This window comes from Ovis aries, chromosome 11, assembly GCF_016772045.2.
Source record: "Ovis aries strain OAR_USU_Benz2616 breed Rambouillet chromosome 11, ARS-UI_Ramb_v3.0, whole genome shotgun sequence".
NCBI classification, from domain to species: domain Eukaryota; kingdom Metazoa; phylum Chordata; class Mammalia; order Artiodactyla; family Bovidae; genus Ovis; species Ovis aries.
In genome coordinates this window covers 34,381,847-34,404,904 of record NC_056064.1, presented here as the reverse complement: position 1 = coordinate 34,404,904, position 23,058 = coordinate 34,381,847, and the positions used below count along the sequence as shown (strand labels likewise).

Genomic DNA, 23,058 nt, shown 5'->3' with positions numbered 1-23,058 from the left:
ATGTGGTCCAGGACCTCTCCATGCCAGGGCAACCCTCCGCCAGCCTCCACCCAGATGGAGGAAGGCCCTCCTGGCCTGACAGTCCGGGGTCCCTGTGCTTCCCTGCCCAGTTCTCCTTTCCTCCCATCCTGTGTTTTTGCTTCTCTCTCATCACTGCCTCATTCCCAGCTTCCTTGAAATAGGTTCAGGTGTTCCCCTCCATTGAACGATAACGCCCACACTCACATCCCCTCCAGAAAAGTGCCGAGTGGCGTACCCCCGAGGTGCACATCCTCAAAGCCCCGACCTGGCTGTGCTGCTTCTGCACCTCGTCTGAGCCTCGGTGGGGGCCAACCCTGGTCCTTCCTCAGTTGCCTATTCCGGGCGCTTTGGTCTGACGTCCTGCTGGACTGAGGCAGACGCAGGGGGTCTGAGTGGCCTTGTGCTTTCCTGGTGTCACATGGCTATTAAGTACTGGAGCACTTGGCCTGGTGGTCCCATCTCTGCCAACTGTGCCATCCTCCATAATGAGTCCCGAGGCCTCCCACCCTGGGAGCGGCCCTGGAAGGTTGGAACTGGGTGGGGAGGGATGTTCACTGGTCACTGCAGCAGCGTCCGCTCCAGTTACTCAAGGATCAAAAAAGCCTCCCTGCTAGAGAGGTGGTCCTGGGCTGAGCTGGCCGGGACTAGCAGCCAGCCAAGCCTCCGAGGGGCTCACGGGAGCAGCACCCCGCCCGGAGGACACCCTGGGAAGACAGGCAGTGTCTGGCGCTGCCCAGGTCGTGGTTCATCCCCTCCCCTCTGACAGCCCAGGCCTCCAAGGGCCACCTGCCCCCCTGAAACCCCTTCTGCCTCGGAGCTTGGTGGCCTAAGGTGGTCTTGGAGTCCCAGCTCAACAGGAAGCCAGTTCCATGACCCCCGCAAGCCACTGTCCACTGTGAGTCTCAGGGCACCAAGCCCATCAGCAGGGTATGACCACGTGGATGGCCAGATAACCCCTGCACCCACACAGCAGGGGCCCTTGCTCTCACCTTCGTACCCATAGTGCTCTGCTGGATCAGAACTCCCGGGCAGGCCTCCAGGGGCACGTCCTTCTGTGTCCCCTGCTGCAGCCCCCACATCACCTGTCAGCCCTGAGCCACACCGTGGCCCACCACCCAGGAGTCTGCCTCTCCCTTGAACTGCTGGGGCCCTTGGCTGCCCCTAGGGGGACAGATCAGAATGTGCATGCTGGGTTTAGGAGGGCCTGAGGCCTTGCTCTGCTTCCACCTCTAGAGGCCTGTCTCCAGGGTTTGAGGGGCCTCAGTGCAGATGGGGTGCGAGACGCCGTCAGCCAGAGGAGCCCAGTGTCCCTCTTCAGCCATCAGAACATCCAAGGGCCGCTGTGGGTGGGACACTTGGGTCAGGTCTGGGGGCCTGTTCCTGCCTCAACACCTCTTTGTGAGCCAAGAAATGGGGGGCCTGGAGACTCGGCCCTGATTAGAAAGACACCGCCATGCAGAAGCATATGATCACTGGTGTTCCCCCAGCTTCCCACCCTGCACTCCCCACCCCAGCTGGGCACCAGAGGGAACATTCGCAGGCATGAATTAGGCCCAGGAAGGGTGGAGACCATCCCTGGCCTCCCCCCTCCTGCTGGGAGTGGGTTCCCCCCAGTCCTGGGAAGGAGCCCACCCGCCCCCGCCCCAGCAGCACGGCACCATGATGGCCAGCCTGTGCCCCAGCTCCATTGCTGGGCTCAAAGTCCTGTCCAGCTCTTCCTGAGCTGTATGCCCTCAGGCAACTCACTGGGCTTCTCTGAGCTCTCATCACTCACCTGGGTAAATGAATGATGATGCCAGCGCCATCAGGTCGTTACAAGGAGGCGGCCTCCACACGGACCTGGTGCGTCAAACCTCAGTTACTGGTTTCTGTGACTCGGCCTCCTGGCATGGGCCTGCTCCCTTCTCTGCTCTCCTCCCCCATCTCAGGCCTCTGCTGCACTGGGGGCCCGGGGTCTGTGGGATCTGGGGTCTGTCCCTCCCCAGGCCTCGGGTTTTACTTTGCTCTTCCAAGGGCCTTTTTAGCGTCGCCATCCTCTCCCAGCTCGTCCCCCTGCAGGCAGCCCTCAAGCTCAGCAGACCCATTTCTGAGACCCAGAGTGGCCCGGCTGCCCTGCTGGCTGGCCTGGGGTTCACATGCCCCCCGCATCTGGGCACCAGCTGTGTCACCCCTGGTGAATGGCCCCTCAGGGTGGGGCCTCTGACTTGGTTCAGCGCTGCTTCTGCCCCCAGAATGGGCGAGAAACAATGCTCACCACCTTTCCTGGAGCGGGAGGGAGCCCCAACTTCACTGTAGAGTAGGCCCATGAAAGCAGCCCACCTGGAGGGTGTGGGGAGGAGTTGGTGGGCAAGGGCATGGCCGGGTGGTGACTGGCCTCGTGAGTTCGTGTCACCCGCTGGGCCCCCAGAGTCCCTCCTTCAGTCTTTGAGACCATCCCGTAAGGTAGGAGCCGTCCCCACTGTACACACCAGGTGGGAAGAGCTGTGTTGCTCGGCTGACGTCATGCAGTACACAGTGGCCAAGCCGTCACTTGCCCACACCTGCCAGAAGCAGAGACCCCTATGTTTATGCATGAGGTGTCCCACCTGGAGAGCTCCCCACCCAAGGTGCCAATGACCATCCTGAGCTCTCCTACAGCTGCCTTTCAAGGGCCTGTTCAGAGAAGGGTGGGGGCCTCCCGGGCCCCTCAGCTGCAGACTCACCTGTCTTCCTTCTCTCCTCGCCAGACGTGTTCCAGCTGCCAAGAAGCGGGGGCCACCATAGGGTGCTGCCACAAAGGATGCCTCCACACCTACCATTACCCGTGTGCCAGCGACGCGGGTAAGAGCCCTAGCAGACAGGTCAGGAGATGTGGGCACAGCTCCTTGAACCAGCCCCACTCAACCCCTGCCCTGAGCTTACCTCTTCTGCCCCAGCAGTGACACTTCTGGTGTCACTCAGACAGGCCCTCTGCTGGGCAATGCTGGCGAGACACCTCAGTCCCCAGCCACCTGCTGGAGAAGCATAGCCTACAAGGTTGAAAGCTGTATGTGAGCTGCTGTTGCCAAGGGGTGCCTAGAGCTGGGGAAGATCTCAGGCCTCAAAGAGCAGGGCTACCAGGCTGGGCCTTTGAAGTCTGAATGGGAGTTCACTGGGTTGGGGAGAAAAAGGGGAGAGAGACAGTTCAGTGACAAAAACTGAGTGGGATGGAAGGAAAGGAGATTCAAAACAGAAGCTGTGGAAGGGGGAAAGTAGGGCCATGCCAGGCTCCCGCACCTGCCCTGCTCTTTCCGCTCGCTCGCTCATCTGTTCTGTGGGCGTTTATCGAGTACCTACTATTGCCAGGCATGCAGAGCACAGACTGCCTGCCAGAGAGCCTGGAACCCCTGATCCTGGTGGCATCCTTCATGTGTGGCTTGGGCACGTCCCTCCATGCCTGTGCTGTCAGGGCCCCATCTGTGAAGCAGAGGGGAGAGTTGTTTCTTTCTGTAGCTCTCTGGGGCAGGCAGTGAGGTCATGCACACAACCCAGAGAGGGCAGCACTGGTTCAGTTCCGGGAGGCCCCAGGACCTCTGTCCCCCGTCCCCTGCTGCCCTGGAAGGGGGTGAGGGTATGACAACCCTGCCACACGACAGAGCAGAGGCCTCCCCTGCCAGGGCCCTCCCCGCTCCCACCGCCCTGGGAGCCCCAGAGGCTTTGGCACAGGAAGCAGGGCCTGCCGAACTAGAAGGATGGCGAAGAGGGAGGTGGCCAGTGTCCCCAGGCAGGGAGCAGGCCTGAGGCAGGGCCTCCTGCTGTATTAGCTGCATTACTAAGTCTCAGGAAGGCGCATAGGGGTTGGCAGGGGGAGCCCACCCAGGTGGCTGTGGTCAGCTAGCAGCTCAGCTGAGGTTGCTGGATCCAGACGAGGTTTGGAGCCTTCCCAGCTCTGCTCCCACCCTGTCTGCCTCCAGCAGAGCCACCCCCAGTGCCGGCCAGGGTGGGCAGGATTGTGCTGTTGCATTGGCTTGGCTGTTTGCAGGGGGACAGGCTGGAGAATTAGGGGAGGCCTCCCTATGACTAGAGGGGGTTTCAGGGGGAGGGCAGAGTAAAGGACAGGCAAGCCAGCGGGGCTGGAGGGCAGGCAGAGTTTGACTTAGTCTTTGAAAAAAACCGGCAACAGAGGGCGCCCGGAGCGGTGGCCGCCCCCCTCCCGGCCACACACGACGCCGGTTCTGACCGCACGAACTTCTGTTTGCTCATAGGTTGTATATTCATTGAAGAGAACTTTTCTTTGAAATGCCCCAAACATAAGGTGAGTGACCGCGAGCCCCCCTTGGAGGGGTCCAGGCTGGAGAGCATACCCCGCCGCAGGCCCATGGGCTCCAGGCAGACCTAGCGGTGGCGGCTGCGCACGCGAGGGCCCCGGGCCACTTACTCCCGCGTGCGCCGGGGGCGGGCCTAGCCCGGGGGCGGGACGCGGAGGCCAGCCTCCAGGCCCAGCTTCTGGCGGGGTTTCTCTCACTGCGAGTCCGGGGCGAGTCTAGAGGGGTTGACCCCTCAGCACGTGCACCGCCATAGGCAGCGCGCCTCGTGTCTCTTTCCTGCAGAGGCTGCCGTTGTAATCCACTCCCGGCCGGAGGAGCCGCCAGAGCCAGCCCGCCCGCCGCCGAGGAGAGGAGCCGCAGGCGTAGCCCCCGGGCCTTTGCGCTGCTTCCGGCGCGGGTCCTGAGTGGATCCCTGATCCGAACCGAATCTTGGATCTGGCCGCCCTGGGCGGAAGCTAGTGGTCCCTGGTTGGGTAGAAAACATGCTCCGGATCCGTCTGCTCCTGGCACCGGACGGCACAGGGCTTTCTCGCCTCCATCCCCCCGCCAGGCTTGGAGAGGGGTTAGCCCGCGGAGCGGCCAGACCCCTTGGGACACCCAGACTCTGACGGGGCTGGGAGGTTTGTAGCCTGGGGACACACTTCTCCCCTGAAAGTTCCAGGATGACGTGGTATACATTCCACGTGGGTCGGTCGTGGCGCGCAGCCGGACACCCTGGGGGTGGGTAGGGATAGGGGATTGGCGAGTCCTGACCCACGCAGGAGGGGCTGGAGCTGGGCGCCCTAACTGCCCAGCCTCGGCCAAAACCTGCGTTAAGGTCTGGAGGGCCAAGCATCTGGGGCCTGTGCTCGAGGGATGCGACCTTCCTGGGCGTGGGCAGACTTGCCCCCGCTGGCTTCTGCTCGTCCCCCTTCCAGCCCACCCCATCCCTGGAACCCAGCCTGGGAGCGCAGAAGGAGTCTCATCCCCGACAGACGCGTGACCAACCCTCCGCATGACCACCGTCTCCAGGGGCCGCAGCGCCACTCGCACAGGAGCGGAGACAGCGCTAGATCCATGTACACACCTGTGTGCCCCTCTATATATATGTCACATAGAATGTATATATGTTGGGAACATGCTCGCTTCTCCGTGTGTCGCCACTGTGCGTCGTGCGCCCCTTAGCACGGAGCCCTTCCTGGGAAGGTGGCTCCAGCGCTGCCCCCTTCCCCATGCAGCCGCCACCGCCCTGGGCCAGTGCCCACCAGTTCGTCCGCCTGTCTGTCCGTGTCCTCAGCTCTGTCCACGCTTTGATAGGCCTGACGCAGCCCCAGCCTGGGGCCGCCCTAGCAACTTCCTGTACATATGACTGTAAAATGGTGAACGTGTGTATTATATCCAGCCTCGTTATATAGTGTATATATATGTATACATATACATATATATAATATATATGAAGACTGTAAATGTTAAGACGACTAGTGTTCTTATTAGTATATTGCTTCACACTGAAGATTGTGTGTATCGAGCTGTTTCTAAAAGATGTTTATTTTCCTTAAGAGTAAAAAAAAAAAAAAACAGTCATTGCATTCAGAAAAAAAAAAGTCAATAAAGATACAACGATTGTTTTGGAATTCTGCAGCGTGGATTCTGACCAGATTCTGCTGGGAGAGGGTCCAGGCTTTAGGGGAGGGCTCTGGGACAGGAATGAGCAGTAGGCAGAGAAGCCCCTGCTGCCCTGCCACAGCTGTGTGGCCTCAGATGAGGGGACAGGGGTCAGGCAGGCGACACACCCAGACACACAGGAAGACCCAGGTTGTAATTCCTCCAGTCACTACAGATTCCCAAGAACGTGTCATTCCGGGACCTGAAGGAGGCAGAAGCTGGGTGGGGAAGCAAGAAGGAAAAGCTGAGACCACAAGGGCCCTAAGGGTCAGGAGATGAGAGAGAGGGCCAAGGGCCCAGGTCAGCGGGAGGGAATAAAGCCAGGCTTCCCAAACACAGAAGGGCAGGTGGGAACGGGAAGCCTTTGCCTGGGTGCTAGGGGGACAGAAGGCCCAAAGAATCCCCTCTGGTTTGCCTCTCCCCAAAGGAGCAAAACCCAGATTATAAATAATTTCATTTTTTATTCTCTGTACAAAACTTCTCAACCTATGAAAATAAAGTCTGCAAAAGGCAAAGTAACGCTTGAGCCTTGGAGGCCAGGAGGCTGGTGCACTCCGATCTACACTATGCACAGGTCTCCCTAGATGGGAGGGAGGCACCGGGGGTAGGGTCCCTCGGCTCGGTGAAATGCACCCCTCTCTTCTCTCTGGAGGGAGGGTGAAAGCTGCGGACTGGGGGCCCATGACACCCAGGAGCGGGTGTCACTGGGAGCAAGTGACATCCAGCGGCGGCAGGCCCCGGCAATCCCCCAGCCGGCCACCAGGGGCCAGCACTATCCTGGCCACCGCGCGCCGAGTGCGGGAGCGGGCTGGGGAGGCCCGCAGGTCAAGAGCAGACGTCTCCGAGGGTCTCCAGCCCCCCAGGGGCCGTGCAGTCCGTGGGCTGGGCGTGAGCCCCGGATCTCCGGCGCTGCTCTCGGCCGCTGATACGGAGACCAGGCTCTGGGGCAGGCCCGCCGGCAGGAGTCTAGCTGGAGGTCACAGTGGTCCCGCCGCCCAGGCGCATGAGCATCTGCTGACAGTCGTGCAGCAGCCGGCGGTCACCAATCTTCTCGAGCGTGCGCGCCGCCTCGGCCAGCATGCCCACGCGCTGCCCGGGCGCCGACAGGAAGCCAGGCGGCAGGTAGCAGGAGGCCAGCAGCAAAGCCTCGGCCTGCTCCCGCCTCGTGGGCCGCGACTCCAGCTCCACCGCCGCGCCTGCGCACGCGCACAGGAGCGCGTCAGGAGCGGGGCCGCGCCTGGGGTGGGGCTCGGACCCCGGCCCTGCCCCTGCCGCCTGGTCCTTTGTGCACCCCCACACCTCTGGTCTTGGGCTGCAGGGCTGCCATGCAGCTGGTCCCTTCCGCTCCTTCCCCTGGAGCACAGAGTGAGCGCTCCACAAAGGACAGTCGTCCCCTGAGTCTCAGATTAGGGCTCCCATCAGGGGCCACCTCGAAGTCCCGAGGCTCCTGTGCATCTTACGGTCTCCCTCTGCAGCCTTCACCTGGCCCGTGACCCTTCCCACCTGGGCCAGCCTGCCTTCTCACCTCCTTTGCAGGGGCCGACCCTCCTCCTCAGGCTACGGTCCAGAAGCTGGTGTGTCCGCGCTGGGCTGGCCCCTGCCATCAGTCGGGCAGTGGCTTCATGTAGGAATACCTGGGCAGGAGGGGCCAGGAGAGGTTCAGGTCACCACTCCCTTCAGACACCTCATGCCTGTCCCCATCACAAGTCAGGGCCCCGTGGGCACTCACCCTCCGCATGGCAGGCCGGACATTCTGTGCCAGACGCCTCAGGCCACTCAAGTCCCTCTGGAAACCACGAAGCTCGAGGGCAGAGGCCTGGGCCCCACCTCCAGGGCCCTGCGAGGCCTGGGTGGGTGCCGGCAGCTTCTGCTGCTGCCAGAGGCTGGTGCGCGCCACAAGGAGCAGGTCACACAGGAGCAGCTGCATGGCCTGGGGGTGGTGGGTAGGGCAGGGCAGGGCAGGGGTCAGGGCCTCTGGCTGTGGGAGAGAAGGCTGGGGGCCCGCGGTGCCAGGGGCCGGCTCCGGGCTGCACTGCCGAGGCACTGCACCTGCCTCACACATGCAATGCAACAGCAATGCACCGCGGGGCCGCCCGCTCTCCAGGCCCCCATACCCCCACCGGCCTGCGCGGCAGCCTCCAAGGAGGGCCCTGCCACATGTTCACCCCACCCTCCTCCTGGGGGGGCAACACTGAGGCCAGAGGGAGCAGCCACTCTCCCCTGGACCCAAGCCTTTGCCAGAAGGCAAGGCCGGCTGGTCACCCGTCCTGTGCTGTTGGCTGACCCTGCAGTCTTCTGCAGCCCAAGGGGGACCATCCAGGGAGTGGAAAGGCCAAGGCCCCTGAGACGGGCCAGGCCCCCGGCCCCAGCCCTTACCTTGTCAATGGAGCTGTCAGCTGGTGTGGTGGCCAGGCTGTCCTGCAGGTACCCACTGGCCTTCTCACACATCACCAGGCTGGCTGGGCCAGACTCAGCCTTCCCGCGGCCTAGGATGGCCCGGGCAGCCTTGAAGGAGTGCAGAGCCGCCCTGGGCAGGGGTTTCCTGTTGGGGCCAAGATAGAGGTGTCATAGTTGGACCTCCCTCTGCCCTGGTTCTGGATTCATGGGAAGAGCATGGCGGGACCCCAAGGACATAGAACAAAGCTGGGGGCAGGGTTGGGGGTGGGGCACGAGCATGCAGCCTGTGCTCACTCGGACTCCTGCAGGGCACGGGGCAGGTGCTCCACCAGTGGGTACAGCCTCTCAGCTGCCTCCTCATCCCGCCGAAGCCAGTGGGTCACCACAGCTGTCAGAGAGGCCCACCACTTGGCCACCGGGTCTGTGCCTGCAAAGGGGGCACAGGAGGCAGAAACTCAGCCACACTGCCCCCGAGGCTGAGCTGCTTGGCACTGGGGCTGAGGGCGTCACAGGTGGGGAGCTCACCGGGGGTGGCAGCCATGCTGGAGCTGATGGAGAAGCTGCAGGCAGGAGCTCCGGCCATATCCGAACAGCTGTTCAGCAGCTGCAGGTATCCGAGGGCATCTGAGAACTCCCTGTGGCAGGAGAGGACAGGCGGTCAACATGGCTGGCAGAGGTCCTCACCTCCGCACACAGCACAGCCTGGCCTCCTGGCTCCTCTAAGAGCCTCCGTCCCCTCGTGCCGGGCTGGTGGGAATCTGAGGCCCAGAGAGGAACCGAAATGCACCTAAGGCCACAGTGGCCCGGCTCTGGCCACCCACAGGCTCCACTGGGCAGGGGGCTCTGGTCTGCTGAGGCGCATGGAGACACTCACTTGTCCCCCTCGGCTGATCCAGGGCTAGGGCTGGGCTGGGCCACGCAATTCAGTGCTCGCTCCAACAGATGTTCGCGGAACAGTTGAGTCACCTGGGCCAGGGGATCCACTGTAGAGAAGAGTGGGTGAGTGGAGGGGCGAGAATGGCCCCAACCCCTCCTTTGCACACGCACCTCCCTGCACTAGGGATCTTTTCTGGGCACGGGTGGGCCTGGCTCTGAGACAAGTGAAAGCTGGTGGATAAACACTCCGCCCACCAATGGACAGGATAACCCACCTGGGATGCACGCGCTTTCCCACCCTCCTCACTGCATGGTGATGTTGTCTGGCACCTCTCAAATCAGCCCCCTGGCCCCCTGCCCCTATCTTCCTGTTTGCCTCTGAAGAGCCCCAGCTGAGACAGAGCCAGACTGGCGTCCCCATCTGCACATCCCCATAGCCACACCAGATGGCGGGGCAGCAGGCCAGGGTGGGCAGGGACAGCAGAGAGGCAAGGGACAAGACACTGACCAGGGATAGGCATGATGAATAGGAACGGGGGACGGAGGAGGCGGCCAGCTGTGGGGAAAGGGGTGGGCACAGAGAAGGGCCCAGGGTGAGAAGGCACCTGGGTTCCCAGCCACGCTGTACAAGCTGTCCCTCGGGGCGCTGCACAGGGCCCAGTTGCCATCCACGAAGAAACGGTGGCCCACAGGGTGGCAGAGCCACTGCATGGCAAGGGGCACTGAGCCACTCTGTGCCAGGCAGGCCTGGCGGGCACTGCTCAGGAAGAAGCGCTGTTGAGGAGGGAATGGGCCATCACACTGAACCCTGGCCGAGACCCCAGAGGGCCCACAGCCGCCCCCATAACCACGTGCCTTTCTGTGCAGCCCTCACCCACCCACAGAGCCCCCACTGGTCACCATCTACTCACTGTCAGAAAATGCAAGGCCCGGGGCAGACTGGCCTTGACCCTGAGCGCGGCGGCCACGTAGATCTCAGCCAGTGTGGCCACGGACACAGCATCTCCCGCACACTCGGCCAGGTTCAGGGCACTCAGCGCCAGGTTGGCAGCAGCGAGGTGCCCACCTGAGTACTTCCCTGGAAGATAAGAGGGCGTGAGGCCAAGGGTGGTGTGGAGGCAGCAGGACCCCAGGGGCCCAGCCCTCACCCGCATACCCATGGTGTGCAGCTGGTGCAGCTTGTGGTAGACGAGGGCCGCATCGCGGGCACTGGTGCGAGCGTCTGCCTGTAGGGCCCTGTCCCTCCGTAGGCCCCCTGCCCAGCCGGCCAGCCAGCGGCCCACCCAGAGACGCTGCAGCAGGTGGCGGATGAGGCTCCAAAGCAGGCTGCAGGCCAGGTCCAGGTGGGAGGTGGGCAGAGGCCGGCCCAAGGCCCGCAGGGCCAGCCACAGCTGCTGGGCAGCCTGGGCAAAGTCCCCCTGGGGGTGAGGGGTTTTCAGGTAAGAAACGTGGGGCTGTGCTACTCCTCCATCTTGGGCCCCCCGTGAGGACCACACCATCCCCAGCAGCACAGGCCGGGCCCCCAGGGGTCCACAGGAGTTGGAGGGGTAGACAGGAGTAGGGAGAACAGGGGAGGTCCACGGTATGCCCAGCACCTTCCCAGGCACTGCTCAGGGTCCCAGCCTTGCCTGCTCCCATCCCCCAGGGTCTGGCCACTTACCCTGGCCAGGTCCAGGTCGGCCTGCTTGCGATGCCTCCAGAAGTGCACGGCAGGGCGCGAGTGGGGCCGAGTGACTGGTTCTCCATAGACAAAGAGAAGCGCCAAGGAGAAGAGCACCAGCAGCCCATTCATCAGCCAGACCAGTGGGGGCAGCAGCCACGGGGCCCAGCCAGGGCCATCTGGGGGCAGACAGAAGCTGGGGACACAGAGGCTGGGCACCCAGGAAATCCAGGGCCCCAAGCCCACAGGACGGGATCCACATATGCGAGAGCCCCCCTCCTACCACCCTACCTCTGCCCTCAGCACCCAGCATGCTGCGCCCAGGACGGTGGTTGATGCTGGTGGTGTCGGAGGGGCCAGCAGGACCCCGGCTACCCAGCAGGGAGGCCAAGGGGTTGCAGGAGAGACAGAGGAAGACGAGCGCACACAGGGCCAGGCGAGAGCGGTCCAGCATGCCCTGGCTGTGGGGGGCGGGCAGCAGCTCTGGATTCACCTGGGGGGGGGGGGCGGGCAGGGCGGTGAGAACGGGGTGGCGTGACCCAGAGAGCACAGCTCCGGGAAGGAGGGGTCAACTCTGCCCCCTGCCTTACTGTGGGAACCCCTCAGCCTTGTCTTTCTTCTGTCTATGAAAGGAGAGGTGGGATATGTGAGGGGCCTGATCCAGTCCTGGGGCTCAGAGGAAGTTGCTAGATGACAAGAAAGGGACAACACTGCAGGCCCCACCTGGCCGTCCTCAAAGACCGGGCTGTCAGGCTCCGAGTCACTGCCACTTCCACCGCTGCTACTGCCCCTGCTGCCAAGGGACAAGGGGCTGCTCTGGGAGGGTGAGCCGGCGTCTGAGGGGGGGGGGCTCAGGGTGTCCACCACCTCGGGCTTCATGCCCTCCATGGGCACATCTGTGCTACCTCCACTGCCGCAGGCCGACACCAGGTCCTTCAGTGATTCTGCAGGCCAGAGAGGAGCAGACTGGAGTCAGCTCCACACCCCACTTCACCCCAAATTGGAGCTCAGGACCTGGGGGAGCTGCGAGCCTGGGAGGGCCAAAAAGAGGGTGAAGGGCCTTTGCAGGGCAAGAACTTCCAGGGACACCAGGTGTGGAGGGGGCCAGCACTCACTGCTTTTATGGACAGCAGTGCGCAGACTCAGGTTCTCCTGCTTGAGCTTCTGGTTGCTGTGCTGAAGGAAGCGGATGTAGTCGATGGCTTTGCGCAAGACGGCAGATTTATTCAACTGCAGGGGTTGGGTAGGGGGGAGATGGCACAAGTGGTCAGGCCAGCTGGGCACTGAAGCAAGAGGGCAGAGCTGCTTTGCAACACAATCGCCTCAGGAGATTTGCATCTGCTATTCCTACTCCCTGGAACATTCCTCCCCTAGAACCTGCTGCCTGGTTAAGTAAGATACAGACAACAGCACCTGGCTGGCTGCTGTCAACATCACTCCACCTTATGCCTCACCCTCTCACCTCCTCCAGGCCTCTGTTCACACATCACATCACCTTTGTGAGGCCTTCCCTGACCACCCAACTCAGGTTTGCAACTTCCCCCATCTCACTTCTCTCCAACACAGCACTTATGCCACCTGGCGTACCCCAACCCAGGTCTGTTGGTGCCCCCGCACCATGCTAGAATGTCAGCTACTCAACAGCAGGATCTCTGTCTGTCCTCTGCTGAATCCCCAGCACCTGGAAGAGCCTGTGCCACCCGGGGCTTCCCTGAAGCTCAGCTGAACAGAGCTGCCAGGCCCGAGGAGGCTGGGGCCCCAGGACTGTCTGCCCAGCCCCATCCTCCTCCTCCTCCTCCCAGGTGCCTCCTTCCCCAGAGCTGCTCTATTAGGGCCTCAGCCCACACCTTGGCCTCGGTGCCCACCACCAGGTCCTTGAGCTCAACGATCTTGTCATTGATGGAAGAGCGGTAGCGTTTCTCGATGGCGTTGTGGGCTGTACGCTTCTCGCCGCGGCTCTGCGCCGAGCCTGGAGCCTTGCCACCGGCAAGTCGGTTGATGGGCAGCTTGTCAGTGTCCACTACCAGTGGCACAGTGGCCAGGATGGCCCCGCCACTCACCAGGGTCTGCAGGGCCAGGCAGAGTTAGCAGGTGGACATGTGAGCAAACCTTGTCCCTCCCCACCCCACCCAAGCCACCACCCCCACCCCACCCAAGCCCCCTACCTGCAAGGGTGCTGCCTGCATAGCAGTGCCAGGGCCCAGGGAGCGGATGCCCGCCGCTTTCAAGGGGGCTCCCACATCTGTTTTCATGGTCGTCAGGAGCAACGAGTCTGCCTTGATGAAGTGGGGCTGCAGCAGGACCTAAGGACAGGAGGGGCCTCAGCCATGGGCTATGGGTCTGGGCCCAGGGCCGCCACCTCCCTGATGCCAGCCAGACCGCCTCACCGGGACCTGCTGTATCTGGGAGGTCACAGCAGTTGCTCCAGGGGCCACCGTGGGGGTGGCTATGGCTGTCAACAGCTGCTGGGGGGCCGCACTCTGAACCTGGCTGTGCAAGGAGACAGGCGGGACCCCTGGCAGGGAAGCCAGTGGTGGGCCAGCCAGTGGCTGCGAGCTGCTCCCCGGAGGGGTCCCTGCAGAGATGAAGGCTGGGGCTGAGGACACAGGCTGTTGCAACCCACTTCCAACCTGTCCCCCAGGTCCTCATCACCATGTGACCCGGGATGAGTCACTACCCCTGTGGCCGCGGGTTCCTATCTGGATGGCTCTGCCCTGGACTCTGATGCAAGTATGCCAGCCTCCTAGCCAAGAATCACTCTGTGGAAGGGTAGCTGGTGTGGACCCCGGGCAGTAAGGGAAGTGCTTCGTCCACAGGAGCCCGAGAACTGCTGGTGAGCAGGCGCCTCCAGCCACAGAGCAGGGGCCAGACTGCTAAAGCCTGCAAACTCCTCTACCAAGAGCACCTGAACCCCACCTCCACACTCCCTCCTTACCTGTGGAGAAGCCTCCCGGAGGGCTGGGGTAGCCTACAATGGGGGCAGAGCTGAACTGCGGTGGGGTGGTGGCCGCAACACTCTGCGGCAGGAGAGCTCCGGGCAGGGGCTGGGGTGGGGTGGGCTGGAGGATAGTAAGGGGCGCTGGCTCCTCCTTGATCCCAGGCCCCGGGGAGAAGGCAGGCACAGATGGGTACATCTTCAGGGGGGTGGGTGCAGGCTGGGGAGGAGACAAGGGTGGGGGTGTCGCCTTGGTCGCCCCCAGGAAGCCTTCAAGTGAGGAGCTCATCGTGGAAGGAGGTGGGGACAGGCTGCCTGGGGAGCTGGCATCGGGACTGGCAGGGTCTGTGGTCCCTGCTCCACCCCCAGCGTAGGGCGGGTCAAACAGGCCCGGGAAGTCGCTGTCTTGGTTGTTGATGAGCTGAAGCATGTCTGCAGGGAGGAGGAAAAGCCGTGAGCAGCCGTGGAGCAGGTGTCAGGTGTCCTGTGTCTTCACACCCCACCCCGGCCCCGACAGTGTACACGTGGGAGCAACACCACAGAAACAAAAAAGCCACCCCCAGGAGCCCACGCTCACAGACACCTGGGACATCTGGAGCTTTGCCCAGTGCATCAAACAGCCTTGCGACACTGGACAATGCCAGCGGCCCCCAAAGCAGAGGTCCACGACCGCTCAATTCAGAGCTGCTTTTGCCAACCCATTTCTCTGTGCAATAAACTGAGACTTGGGGCAGAGTCAACCGCTGGCCATATGTGTGTCAACCAGTGTGTCTCTGAATGTTCTGGGCACAAGCCCAGGCCCTGTTTGCAGCCAAGCAGCTCGGGGCCGGCCATTCAGGCTTCCGTCTCCCCTCAGTGAAAGCCAACGCCGTCTGTCCTGACTCTCCTCCTCATACAGACTGGACACATGGCCCACAGCAGCCCAAACTGGCCACAAGCCCTCTCCCCCAGCTGGCAACCAGCAGCCTGGCTGGGTCAGTCCAGGGCCCTCTAACCCACTGAAGGAGTCATCCACTGGGTCAAAGTGCTCTGCAGGACCCATGAGCAAACCCTGGGAGCCCCAGGTGTCCCCCAGACCCCCAGCCTGGGCTTCTGGCGCCTCTCACTGGGCCTTAGTCTCCCCATCTGTACAGGACAGACAAAACACTTTGTGACAGGACAGACAAAACACTTTGTGACAGGACAGCTGCACGGAGTGGGGCCTCAAGGTCACCTGAGTCCCTCCAACTGACAGGTGCCAGGCAGGAAAGTGACTGCAGGGGACGACCTAGGCTGCCAGGAGAGCGCAACAAAGGATGGGGTGGGGGTGGGGATGGGTGCCAGGCTCAGCCCTCCTGTCCTCAAACACAAACATTTGGCAGGCCCTCCAGGTCTGCACAGGTCATAGTGCATAGAGTGCTTTCTCCCGCAGGACCCCCTACCCCTTTGATAGTTGGAGAAACTGAGGCTGAGGGAGGAAACTGGCTGAACCCAGGGCTCCCACTGTCAAGCCCAAGATGACCCCCAAAAGGGAGCCCCAGGAGACAGAAGGAAAAGCGGTCCTCCTCCCTGTGGAGCAGATGTGGGAAAGCTATCCCCTTACTCCGGACGTTGGGGTGGGGAGCCTACACCTCTTAGAGCAGGGAGTGCGCACAAACCTCCCCTCAGGGCACCGAGGATGGAACCCCGCTGAGGAAATGAAAGCTCTATAATAAAGAGGTGGAGGCCTCCAAAAAATACCTTCGAACGTGCAGTCCATGGTTCCGCGGCCCGGGCCCGTCGCCACTCGGGGCGTCCAGGCGGCTGGCCTGCCGGTCTCCGAGCACAGAATTCACCTGCAGGGCCGGCGCACTTTAAAGCTGCTGAGCGATAGAGCTACCGCCGGCCCCGCCCCCGCTGCCTGCCCCGCCCCCGCCCCGCCCCGCTGGCCAGCCCCGCCCCGCGTAGCGGCGGGCCGGGCATGGGGTGAGCGCGCGCAGCCAATCAGCGGCCGCGCCACCGCCTCCTGGGGCCCCGCCCCGGCCCCGCCCCACCCCCACGGCACGCGGCTCGGGTTGCGCTCCGCCGCGCCGCAAGGGGGCCGGGGTTACTAGCGGACGCTGGCCCTTAACCCACTAGGCGCCGACGTCTGCAGGGGTTACTGGCGGTCAAGTCGGAGAAGAGCGGTAGAACGAGAGGCTAGGGGTGCCCCAGCTCCGCAGCTAAGTCTCCGGCTCTCTTGACACCCTGAGCCGGTCTCGACCACGCTCAGCCTCAGTTCGCTCTTGGAAAATGGGCCGAGCACGATTCAGGCTCCGACGGGGACAAGTAAAGGTGTTACTGGGTGCAGTGCTCAAGTGAGACCAAGGGCCACCAGGCAGTGGGTGTGGGGACCTCCCCTTCCTGGGCCGCCCCAGCATGGGCCACACCCCACCGCACGGACCCCTGGCAACAGTCACTTCCCAGGGAAACTGAGGAAGGGAACTCATACCCCGAAGTGATGGCCAGTAACAGCTGAGCCCCAGCTGAAGCCCCACACAGACATCCCTTTGAAGAGGGGCCTGGATCTGGGACGGGGTCAGTGACACCCCCAGCCCCAGCAGTCTCAGGGTGAACCTGACTCACTTATTCACTGCAGGGTCCGGGGAGGCCAACAGGCAGCCCAGTCCCTGGGACAGAAGGTGAGGAAGTCCTGGGGTGACAGGCTCTGAGGGTCTCTGGAGGGGCACCCAGGCCCTCTCCCCTTCTGTGTAAGGTTCGAGTTCTACACAGATGAACAAAGCCTGGCCAGCAGCCCAGGTTGCCAGCTCCAGCTTTTGTGGCCAAGTGGACTCCAGGCTCAGGCCAGCCTTCAACTGCGGCCAAGCCCACCCACAACCCTTTCTTGGTGTCCAGCAGCCTCAGAGGGTGTTGGGGGCAGAGACCCCCTGGCCCCGATGGCTCTCACTTTCCAGGAAGCTCCTCTCCATCACGTATCCACCCTTCTTTGTCCGGGTCCTTCCATGGCCTTGCAGCGGGTGCCAAGGGCAACTGAATTCTCCACCCCCCTCCCTCCTCAGCTGGTGGGTGCTCACACCCTCCCTTACCCCCCCAAATCAAGACATTGGTGTTGGCAAGGCTCCTACCTCACTTGAGACTGGGAGACACTGAGGCCTGAATTCCAGGGCTGACCCACACCTGAGCCTCTGCAGGGCCAGGGCCACCCAATGTCAAGCCTACCTGCTCCTGACCATCCCTCTCCCTGTCTCACGTTCTCTCGGCCCCTTTGTTTCCCATTTCACATGTCTTGGCTCTGTCCCATCTAGACCAAGGACGTAGAAGGGAGAGGCCCATGGCCGATAGGGTCAGGAACAGCTGCCAAGAGGAGGGCTGGCCTCAGGGACATGATCTAACAAAGACGCAGCACAATCTGGTGGCGAACTCACGGTCTGACTGGGGCCCCTCTCACTCTCTCCTAAAGCCAGATCTGGGTGCCAGAACTTCCCTCCACCCTTTACTTGCTGTGTAGTCCCAGGCAAGTCACTCTCCTCTGAGCCTTCACCTCTGGCCTTGGAGCAGGGGATTCTAGGAGGCAAGAGAGCACCCCCCAACCCCCACCAGGGTGCAGTTTAAGGAAGCTCCCTCCAGTCCAGTGGGTCTGAAAGGCTGGACAGGGCTCCCACAGTGGGGACTCTCTGCTGGTGAAGTAAGCACTCGCATGACCTAAGACTCAAGGCCTGCGTGGCTCCTGCACCCACTCTAGGGGAGAGGAGAGGTGTGGGCTCAGCCTCAGAGGGCCCACCTACCCCTCCCCAAGCCTGGCTTCATCTTTTCCTCTCCTGCCCTGATTCTATCAGGGCCTAACAGGAAACCTGAACCCCTCTCCCCACTCCCTGGCTCTACCTTCAAATCTCCCTCTGAAGGCAGATGTGGGCCTTTTATTCTAGGACCTGTTTATCCTGTGAGGCCATGACAGATATCCTTGGGGGACCCCCATAGCGCTCACCCACAGGAGCCCAACTCTGACTATCACAGGAGCCTATGACCCACAGGTGCTGACACAAGGTCTTGCACCCCAAACTCTTCTTGCATGCCTCCTGGGACAGGGAGCTCACCACCTCCCTCATATGGCCTGGCCCATGAAGCGCAGATGTTTCTCTGACAATATCTACTGCCCTCTCCTAAATGTCAGGCCAGTGCCAGGTGCTGGGGGTGCAGGAACAGAGCGTGAAGACCTCCCAGTGGAGCTTCTGTTCCAGTGAGGGAGGCCAACCGTCTACTAATCCGTGGAGGAAGGGGGTGCAGGTGATGAGCATCGTGAAGAAACAGAGGGAGTCAGGGCAGGCCTCTCTGTGGAGGGGGCATCTGCGTAGAGGCGAAAGGAGGGAGTGGGCCAGGAGGAAGGAAGGATGTCACAGCCACTAGGAACAGCAAGTGCAAAGGCTCTGAGGTGGGAGCAAGCTTGGTGCACTGTCAAGACAAAGAAGAGGCTGGTGAGACTGCAGAAGAGGGGGTCAAGAGGGAAGAGGGTCAAGGAGGCAGCCCAAAGCTGGAGTTCCAACCCACGTTTGTCTGTCGCCTGAGCTAAGAACACCAATTCTCAGGGAATGGGCAGAAAAGGGATTTGTGAGCAGGTCACAAAGTCTGCAGCAGACAGCACAAAGCAACAGCACCACTCCACCTCTGGCTACGTGAGGGAGGGCACAGGGCAGCAGTGGGGAACGGGCTTGCACCCTGCCAGCCAGCCCTGCTGCTCCCACCAGCATCTCCTGGAACCTCCCGAGAAGCATGGTTGGCAGGTTCACATGTCCTCAGCCGATCATGTGTGCAATGGGGGTACAGGGTGCCTTTGTGTGTGTGTGGCTGCCCAGGGACGTGGCGGGTGCCTGCTCTTCCTGGAATGGGATGGCCCCGGGGCCAGAGCCCCAGGGGAACCTGAATATGAGCCCTCTAGCCGGAAGAGGCCACTAAGGCTCAGAGGGAGGCCATGTGCCCCAGTCCTCCGACTGCCAAGCGAAGAACCTAAGACCTACACCCAGGCCTGCCAACCCCCCGAGCCCACAGCCCCCAGCCCCGCCTGCCAGGGGCAGGAGTGAGCCCTGAGGCCAGCCTGGCTCTGTCCCAACTTGTTGCCACCACTCATCCCAGGTCAGGATGTGCGTGCAGAGTGCTACGCAGAGGGGAGGCAGTGTGAAGCTCCAAGGCTCAGCCCTGGCACTGCCCCCTCTGAAGTGTGTATGTTGGTTCAAAGGCAGCACACTGCTTCCAAGCTGCCAGGCTGCTCTCTGGAACAATAAACCTCCTTACACTCTCCCTTGCAATATATCACGTTTAATCAGAGCATCACCAGCACTGGGTTTTATCGTTTTTACCTACTTTGGGGTGCTTTCCTTAGTCCTCACAACTGTGTGAATGGAACCTTGAAGGTGCTTTACTTTGCATCTCTGAGGCTGCCCTGAGGTGGTTGTGCAGCAAACCATCAACTATGGCCAGAGACCCAGAAACACATCCTGGGCTTGGGCCCTCCTCTGCCAGCTAGAGATGGATTTACTGCAACGTGTTCTGGGCCTGGGAGGCAACCTCCACTAGGCCTGGCCTTCCTGCTGCTCCCCACACCTCAGCTGGGCAGGTGAGGGTAGTGGACATGTCTGCCCCCAGTCTGTATACCAGTGAGGAGATGACCGTGGCATTTCTGAGGCTCTCCCTTCCCCTTTCACAGGTGCAGGTATGCATGCCCAGTAGGTCCCAGGGTCAAAGGGCACATCCATGGGGCCTGTAAAGACACAGGACAGAGGCACTTGCTCTGGCCAGGAGTCATTGCCACCTGGCCTGCCCCTATCAGCTGGGCGAAGTCCAGACCCAGGCCTCTGCCCGGTGGTGACCCCACCTGAGGCTGGGCAGGTCATCTAGAATGTTTTCATCCAGTGAGGTGACCACCAGGCAGAAGGTAGCTCCCAATTGCCAGCCCACCCGCCTCCCTGGACTGCCCGCAGCTCTCCCCATCCCCCTCACAGGTGCGAGGGCTGGAACTCAGCGGGGCTCATGGGCAGCCCACCTATGGCCTCACCCCAGCTTTCCAGGGCAGCCACTGCAGCCTGGAGAGAGCACACGGCCATACCGGGAGGGCCTCTGCTTCCTGCCACCTGGGCACCCAAGGCAGGAGAGGGATGGAGAGGTGCCGTGTCCAGGGGGAGAGGCCTCTCCCAGGCTCTGCCCTCAGGACCTCTGGACGTGAGGATGAGGCAGGAGTGCCATGTGGGGGCCGAGTGTGTCCAGGGCATGGGGAGGGCCTGAAGGGAGGACAGGACTTACCACGGGAGGGCGGGCCCGGCCCACCTGACAGGTCTCAAACACCACGCTGAGACAAGGGACTGTATCTTGGGGTTCTGGGGAGCCATGGTGGTTAGGGAGCTGAGCAGGTATATGCTGTGGCCAGAGCAGGGCTGTAAGCCATCTTGAGCTTGTTTTCTACGGAAGGCCCATGCTTGGCAGCACCAGGGAGAGAACTGGGCATGAGAGACTGTGGGGAGTGGCCTGGTGGGGGGCAGGTTGGCCCCCATGTACCTCTTTTAGCAGGCTGGCCTGGAGCCCAGGAAGCCAGGTCCCTGTTGATTTAGGGACTGGACCGAAGGCAAACACCCGGACTTCAAAGACACAATGAATTGGGAAGCCCAGGCAGAGGTGACTTCCAGCTATGCACCAGAGGCTCAGGCCACTCCTTGACCAGGCCCACCTGACCAGCAGCCTCCTCCAATCGCCTCTTCGTCACTGAGCAACACAGTGCAGTGTATGAACCAGCGGGAAGTAAGGCCCTCCACGGCATCAACACAATCCCAGCACTCATGCAAGGCGGCTCCCACATACCCTCTCTCATGGCCACAAGGGACCCCAAAACAAAAACAGGAAAAGGAGGCTGGGAGCACGCGGATCTACCCGGAGTTGTCGTGCAGTGCAGCCAGGGCCTGGCCTGCAGCACAGGACTTGGGGCTCCTAGTGAGGGCGCTGGTCACATGACGGAGTCTGGCCGAGCCACATGCCCAGGCTGGGTGGGGCTCAGGGACATGGGCGGACTCTTTGATGCCAGTCCTCCGTCTCATAAGTCAAAGGCTCTGGGCTAGGATGGGGAGGTGGCCGTGTGACCTATGACCCCGTTTCGACCCACTCCCAAGCCTCCAGCATACCTCCATATAGAGCAGCCTCCTGAGTCCCCTGCTCTATGGCGTCATACACACACACACACACACACACTCACAATAGCGTTTAAGAGTGTGGCCTCTGGAGCTCCCATCCTGGGTTTGAATTCTGGCTCTACCATGCTCTGCTGTGTGACCTGGGACAAGTCACTTAACATCCCACTGCCTCTGGGATGCAGCTCAGCTCTCAGCCCTGAGTCAACGCTGCCTGGCCCTCCTCTCAACTCCCCTCCAGGGGACCTGGCAACTCTTGCGCCCTACGAGCTGGGTTCCCAGCGAGCCAACCAAAGAGTGGTTGGCTCAGATGTGTCCATTTTGCTAACCCTAGGGCGGGCATAGGCTCCATGGATGAGTCCATCCAGGCTGTGGGAGGTTTGGGTCCTGTGCTCAGGGCCTGTTATCCCCATCAACCAAGTGCAAGGTAGCCAACGTGGCTGAAACTGCATAGGAACCTCGGAGGCAACTTGTGGAGGCTGGAATGTGCTCTGTGCACCGTGGGCAACAGCCTCCTGACTGGCCCCGCTGCAGCTTCGCCCCCAACACTCTCTTTGTAGAACAACCAGAGCAGTGCTTCCAGGTGTGTGAGAAAGCCCGCGCTGCTGCTCCCGCCTTTTCCTGCCAAGTCCTCTTCCACCCACCTGCCCAGTCTCACCTGTGTCCCTCCAACTCCTCGCCGTGCCCTCCGTGGGGAAGACATCCTTATCGGGACTGAGCTCAGGTCCCACCCCACCGCCCTATCCGAAGCAGTCGCCCTGCCCCAGCCCCACCACAAGGTGTAAATATCTGTTTATGGGTTTCCTTAGGGTGGGTTTGTGCTTCCAAGGAAAGGGGGAGCCCAGGTCTATGAACCTCTGGTGCCTAGAACCGGGCCTGGCATTCAGTAGACGCTCGATAAACGTGTGCCGAACCGATACCGGGAGCCAGCTAGGAGAATCAGGCCCTGGTCTGTCAGGGTCCGCGGGACCGCGGCGCGCATGCGCAGGAGCGCGAGCGCGGAGCTGAACTCTCGGGCCGGAGGGAACGACCGAGAGTAACCTCCCGCTGACGTCAAGGCCGGGGCGGGGCGGGGCCTCGGCGATGCCGGCTGCCCCGCTCTCGCCACTGCCGCCTCCCGACTGAGGACTCGCTGGCCGCGGGGTGCGGGCCGAAGCGCCCAGAGGCGCACGTGCTCAGCGCCGAGCCTCCTACAGGACCCGGTGGGCACGGGCAGCTCCGCGGGGACAGAACCGCGAGGCCCGCAGCCCTCGGCGCAGAGACGCGGAGAGCTCCGCACAGAGGCCGCGCCCCCGACCCCCTCCGCGCCCCGCGCCCGGCGCCGCCCGCGCGCGGAGCCCAGTGGCCCTGACCCACCTTCTATGTCGGTCAGCAGCGCCGCGTCCAGCTCGCACGGCTCGGCCAGCGCCAGCTCCAAGGCCGCTTCGTTGAAGGGTGGCTCGTCCATGGCGCAGTCACCTCCTCTCGGAGGTCCGCCGGGCCCGCCGCAGCAGCTCCGCGCGTTCGCGTCCCGCCCGGAACTCGGTGGTGCCCAGCGCCCGCGAAAAGTTCCTCGGAAACTGGGTTCCCGGCGGCGGTTCTGCGGGGCAGGCGGGGCGGGGCGGAGACTTGCAGGAGCCCCGCCCCCGGGTGGACGGTCCCGCCCAACCTGAGGAGCGTCAGGCGGCTCCGGTCCGGCCTGCGCACCCGTCCCCTGGCCGTTCCATCCCCGCGCGGACTGCTGCGGGGCTCCCGCAGGCCCCGGCTTCTCCCGCCCTGAGCAAGGGGGCTGAGTGGAAGCCCCGGGTTGGGTCCGTCCCAGATGTCGCTGAACTTGGGGCAGGAAGTGACCCGACAAACCTCATTCCGAGATTTGGGCCTTTAGAAGACAGACTAGTCCAAGACCTGCTGTGTGCCCTCTGGCCAGTTACCTCACCACACTGTTCCTCAGTTTCATCAGCTGTAACGGGGCTTGATGGTGTCTCCGCATAGGCTGACTGGGACGTTAGTAACAGTGGCCGGCTGGGCCTGTGAGATGAGCCTGCCCCTCCTTCTTTAGATCTTCTGAAAAGCCTGGAAGAGGCTAGAATTTCCCACTCTTTCTCTGGTTTCCTCCCAGATCCAGCTGTGGGACTG

At 62.3% G+C, this 23,058-nt stretch overlaps 2 protein-coding genes across 10 annotated transcripts in view; one reads left to right on the top strand and one right to left on the bottom strand.

The window, feature by feature from the left end:
- RAI1 (retinoic acid induced 1) overlaps positions 1–5,920 on the top strand; it is a 103,659-nt gene extending 97,739 nt beyond the window's left edge. For all 7 annotated transcript variants that reach the window (XM_027974777.2, XM_042255738.1, XM_042255737.1 and 4 more), the window contains 3 exons: positions 2,748–2,841; positions 4,245–4,294; positions 4,590–5,920. In XM_027974777.2, coding sequence (XP_027830578.1) covers positions 2,748–2,841; positions 4,245–4,294; positions 4,590–4,604 — 159 coding nt within the window. In that variant the 3' untranslated portion in view covers positions 4,605–5,920. The remainder of the gene's footprint in view (positions 1–2,747; positions 2,842–4,244; positions 4,295–4,589) is intronic.
- A 472-nt stretch (positions 5,921–6,392) lies between these two features.
- SREBF1 (sterol regulatory element binding transcription factor 1) lies at positions 6,393–22,504 on the bottom strand. 3 transcript variants are annotated; one of them, XM_027974786.2, is made up of 20 exons: positions 22,243–22,504; positions 15,539–15,592; positions 13,820–14,251; positions 13,272–13,459; positions 13,050–13,187; positions 12,732–12,950; positions 12,000–12,114; positions 11,608–11,828; positions 11,176–11,377; positions 10,885–11,063; positions 10,381–10,642; positions 10,136–10,302; positions 9,830–9,998; positions 9,223–9,331; positions 8,874–8,983; positions 8,643–8,775; positions 8,328–8,493; positions 7,681–7,881; positions 7,477–7,585; positions 6,393–7,147 (listed from the first exon to the last, which is right to left on the bottom strand). In XM_027974786.2, exons 1-20 carry the CDS (start codon positions 22,388–22,390, stop codon positions 6,918–6,920), a joined length of 3,552 nt encoding a protein of 1,183 aa, XP_027830587.1. In that variant the 5' UTR covers positions 22,391–22,504; the 3' UTR covers positions 6,393–6,917. The 3 variants fall into 3 exon arrangements, with proteins under 3 accessions (XP_027830587.1, XP_042111678.1, XP_027830585.1); XM_042255744.1 differs by having other exon boundaries at positions 15,539–15,633; positions 22,300–22,504; XM_027974784.2 differs by lacking the exon at positions 15,539–15,592 and having other exon boundaries at positions 22,300–22,504.
- Between the last annotated feature and the right edge of the window lie 554 nt (positions 22,505–23,058).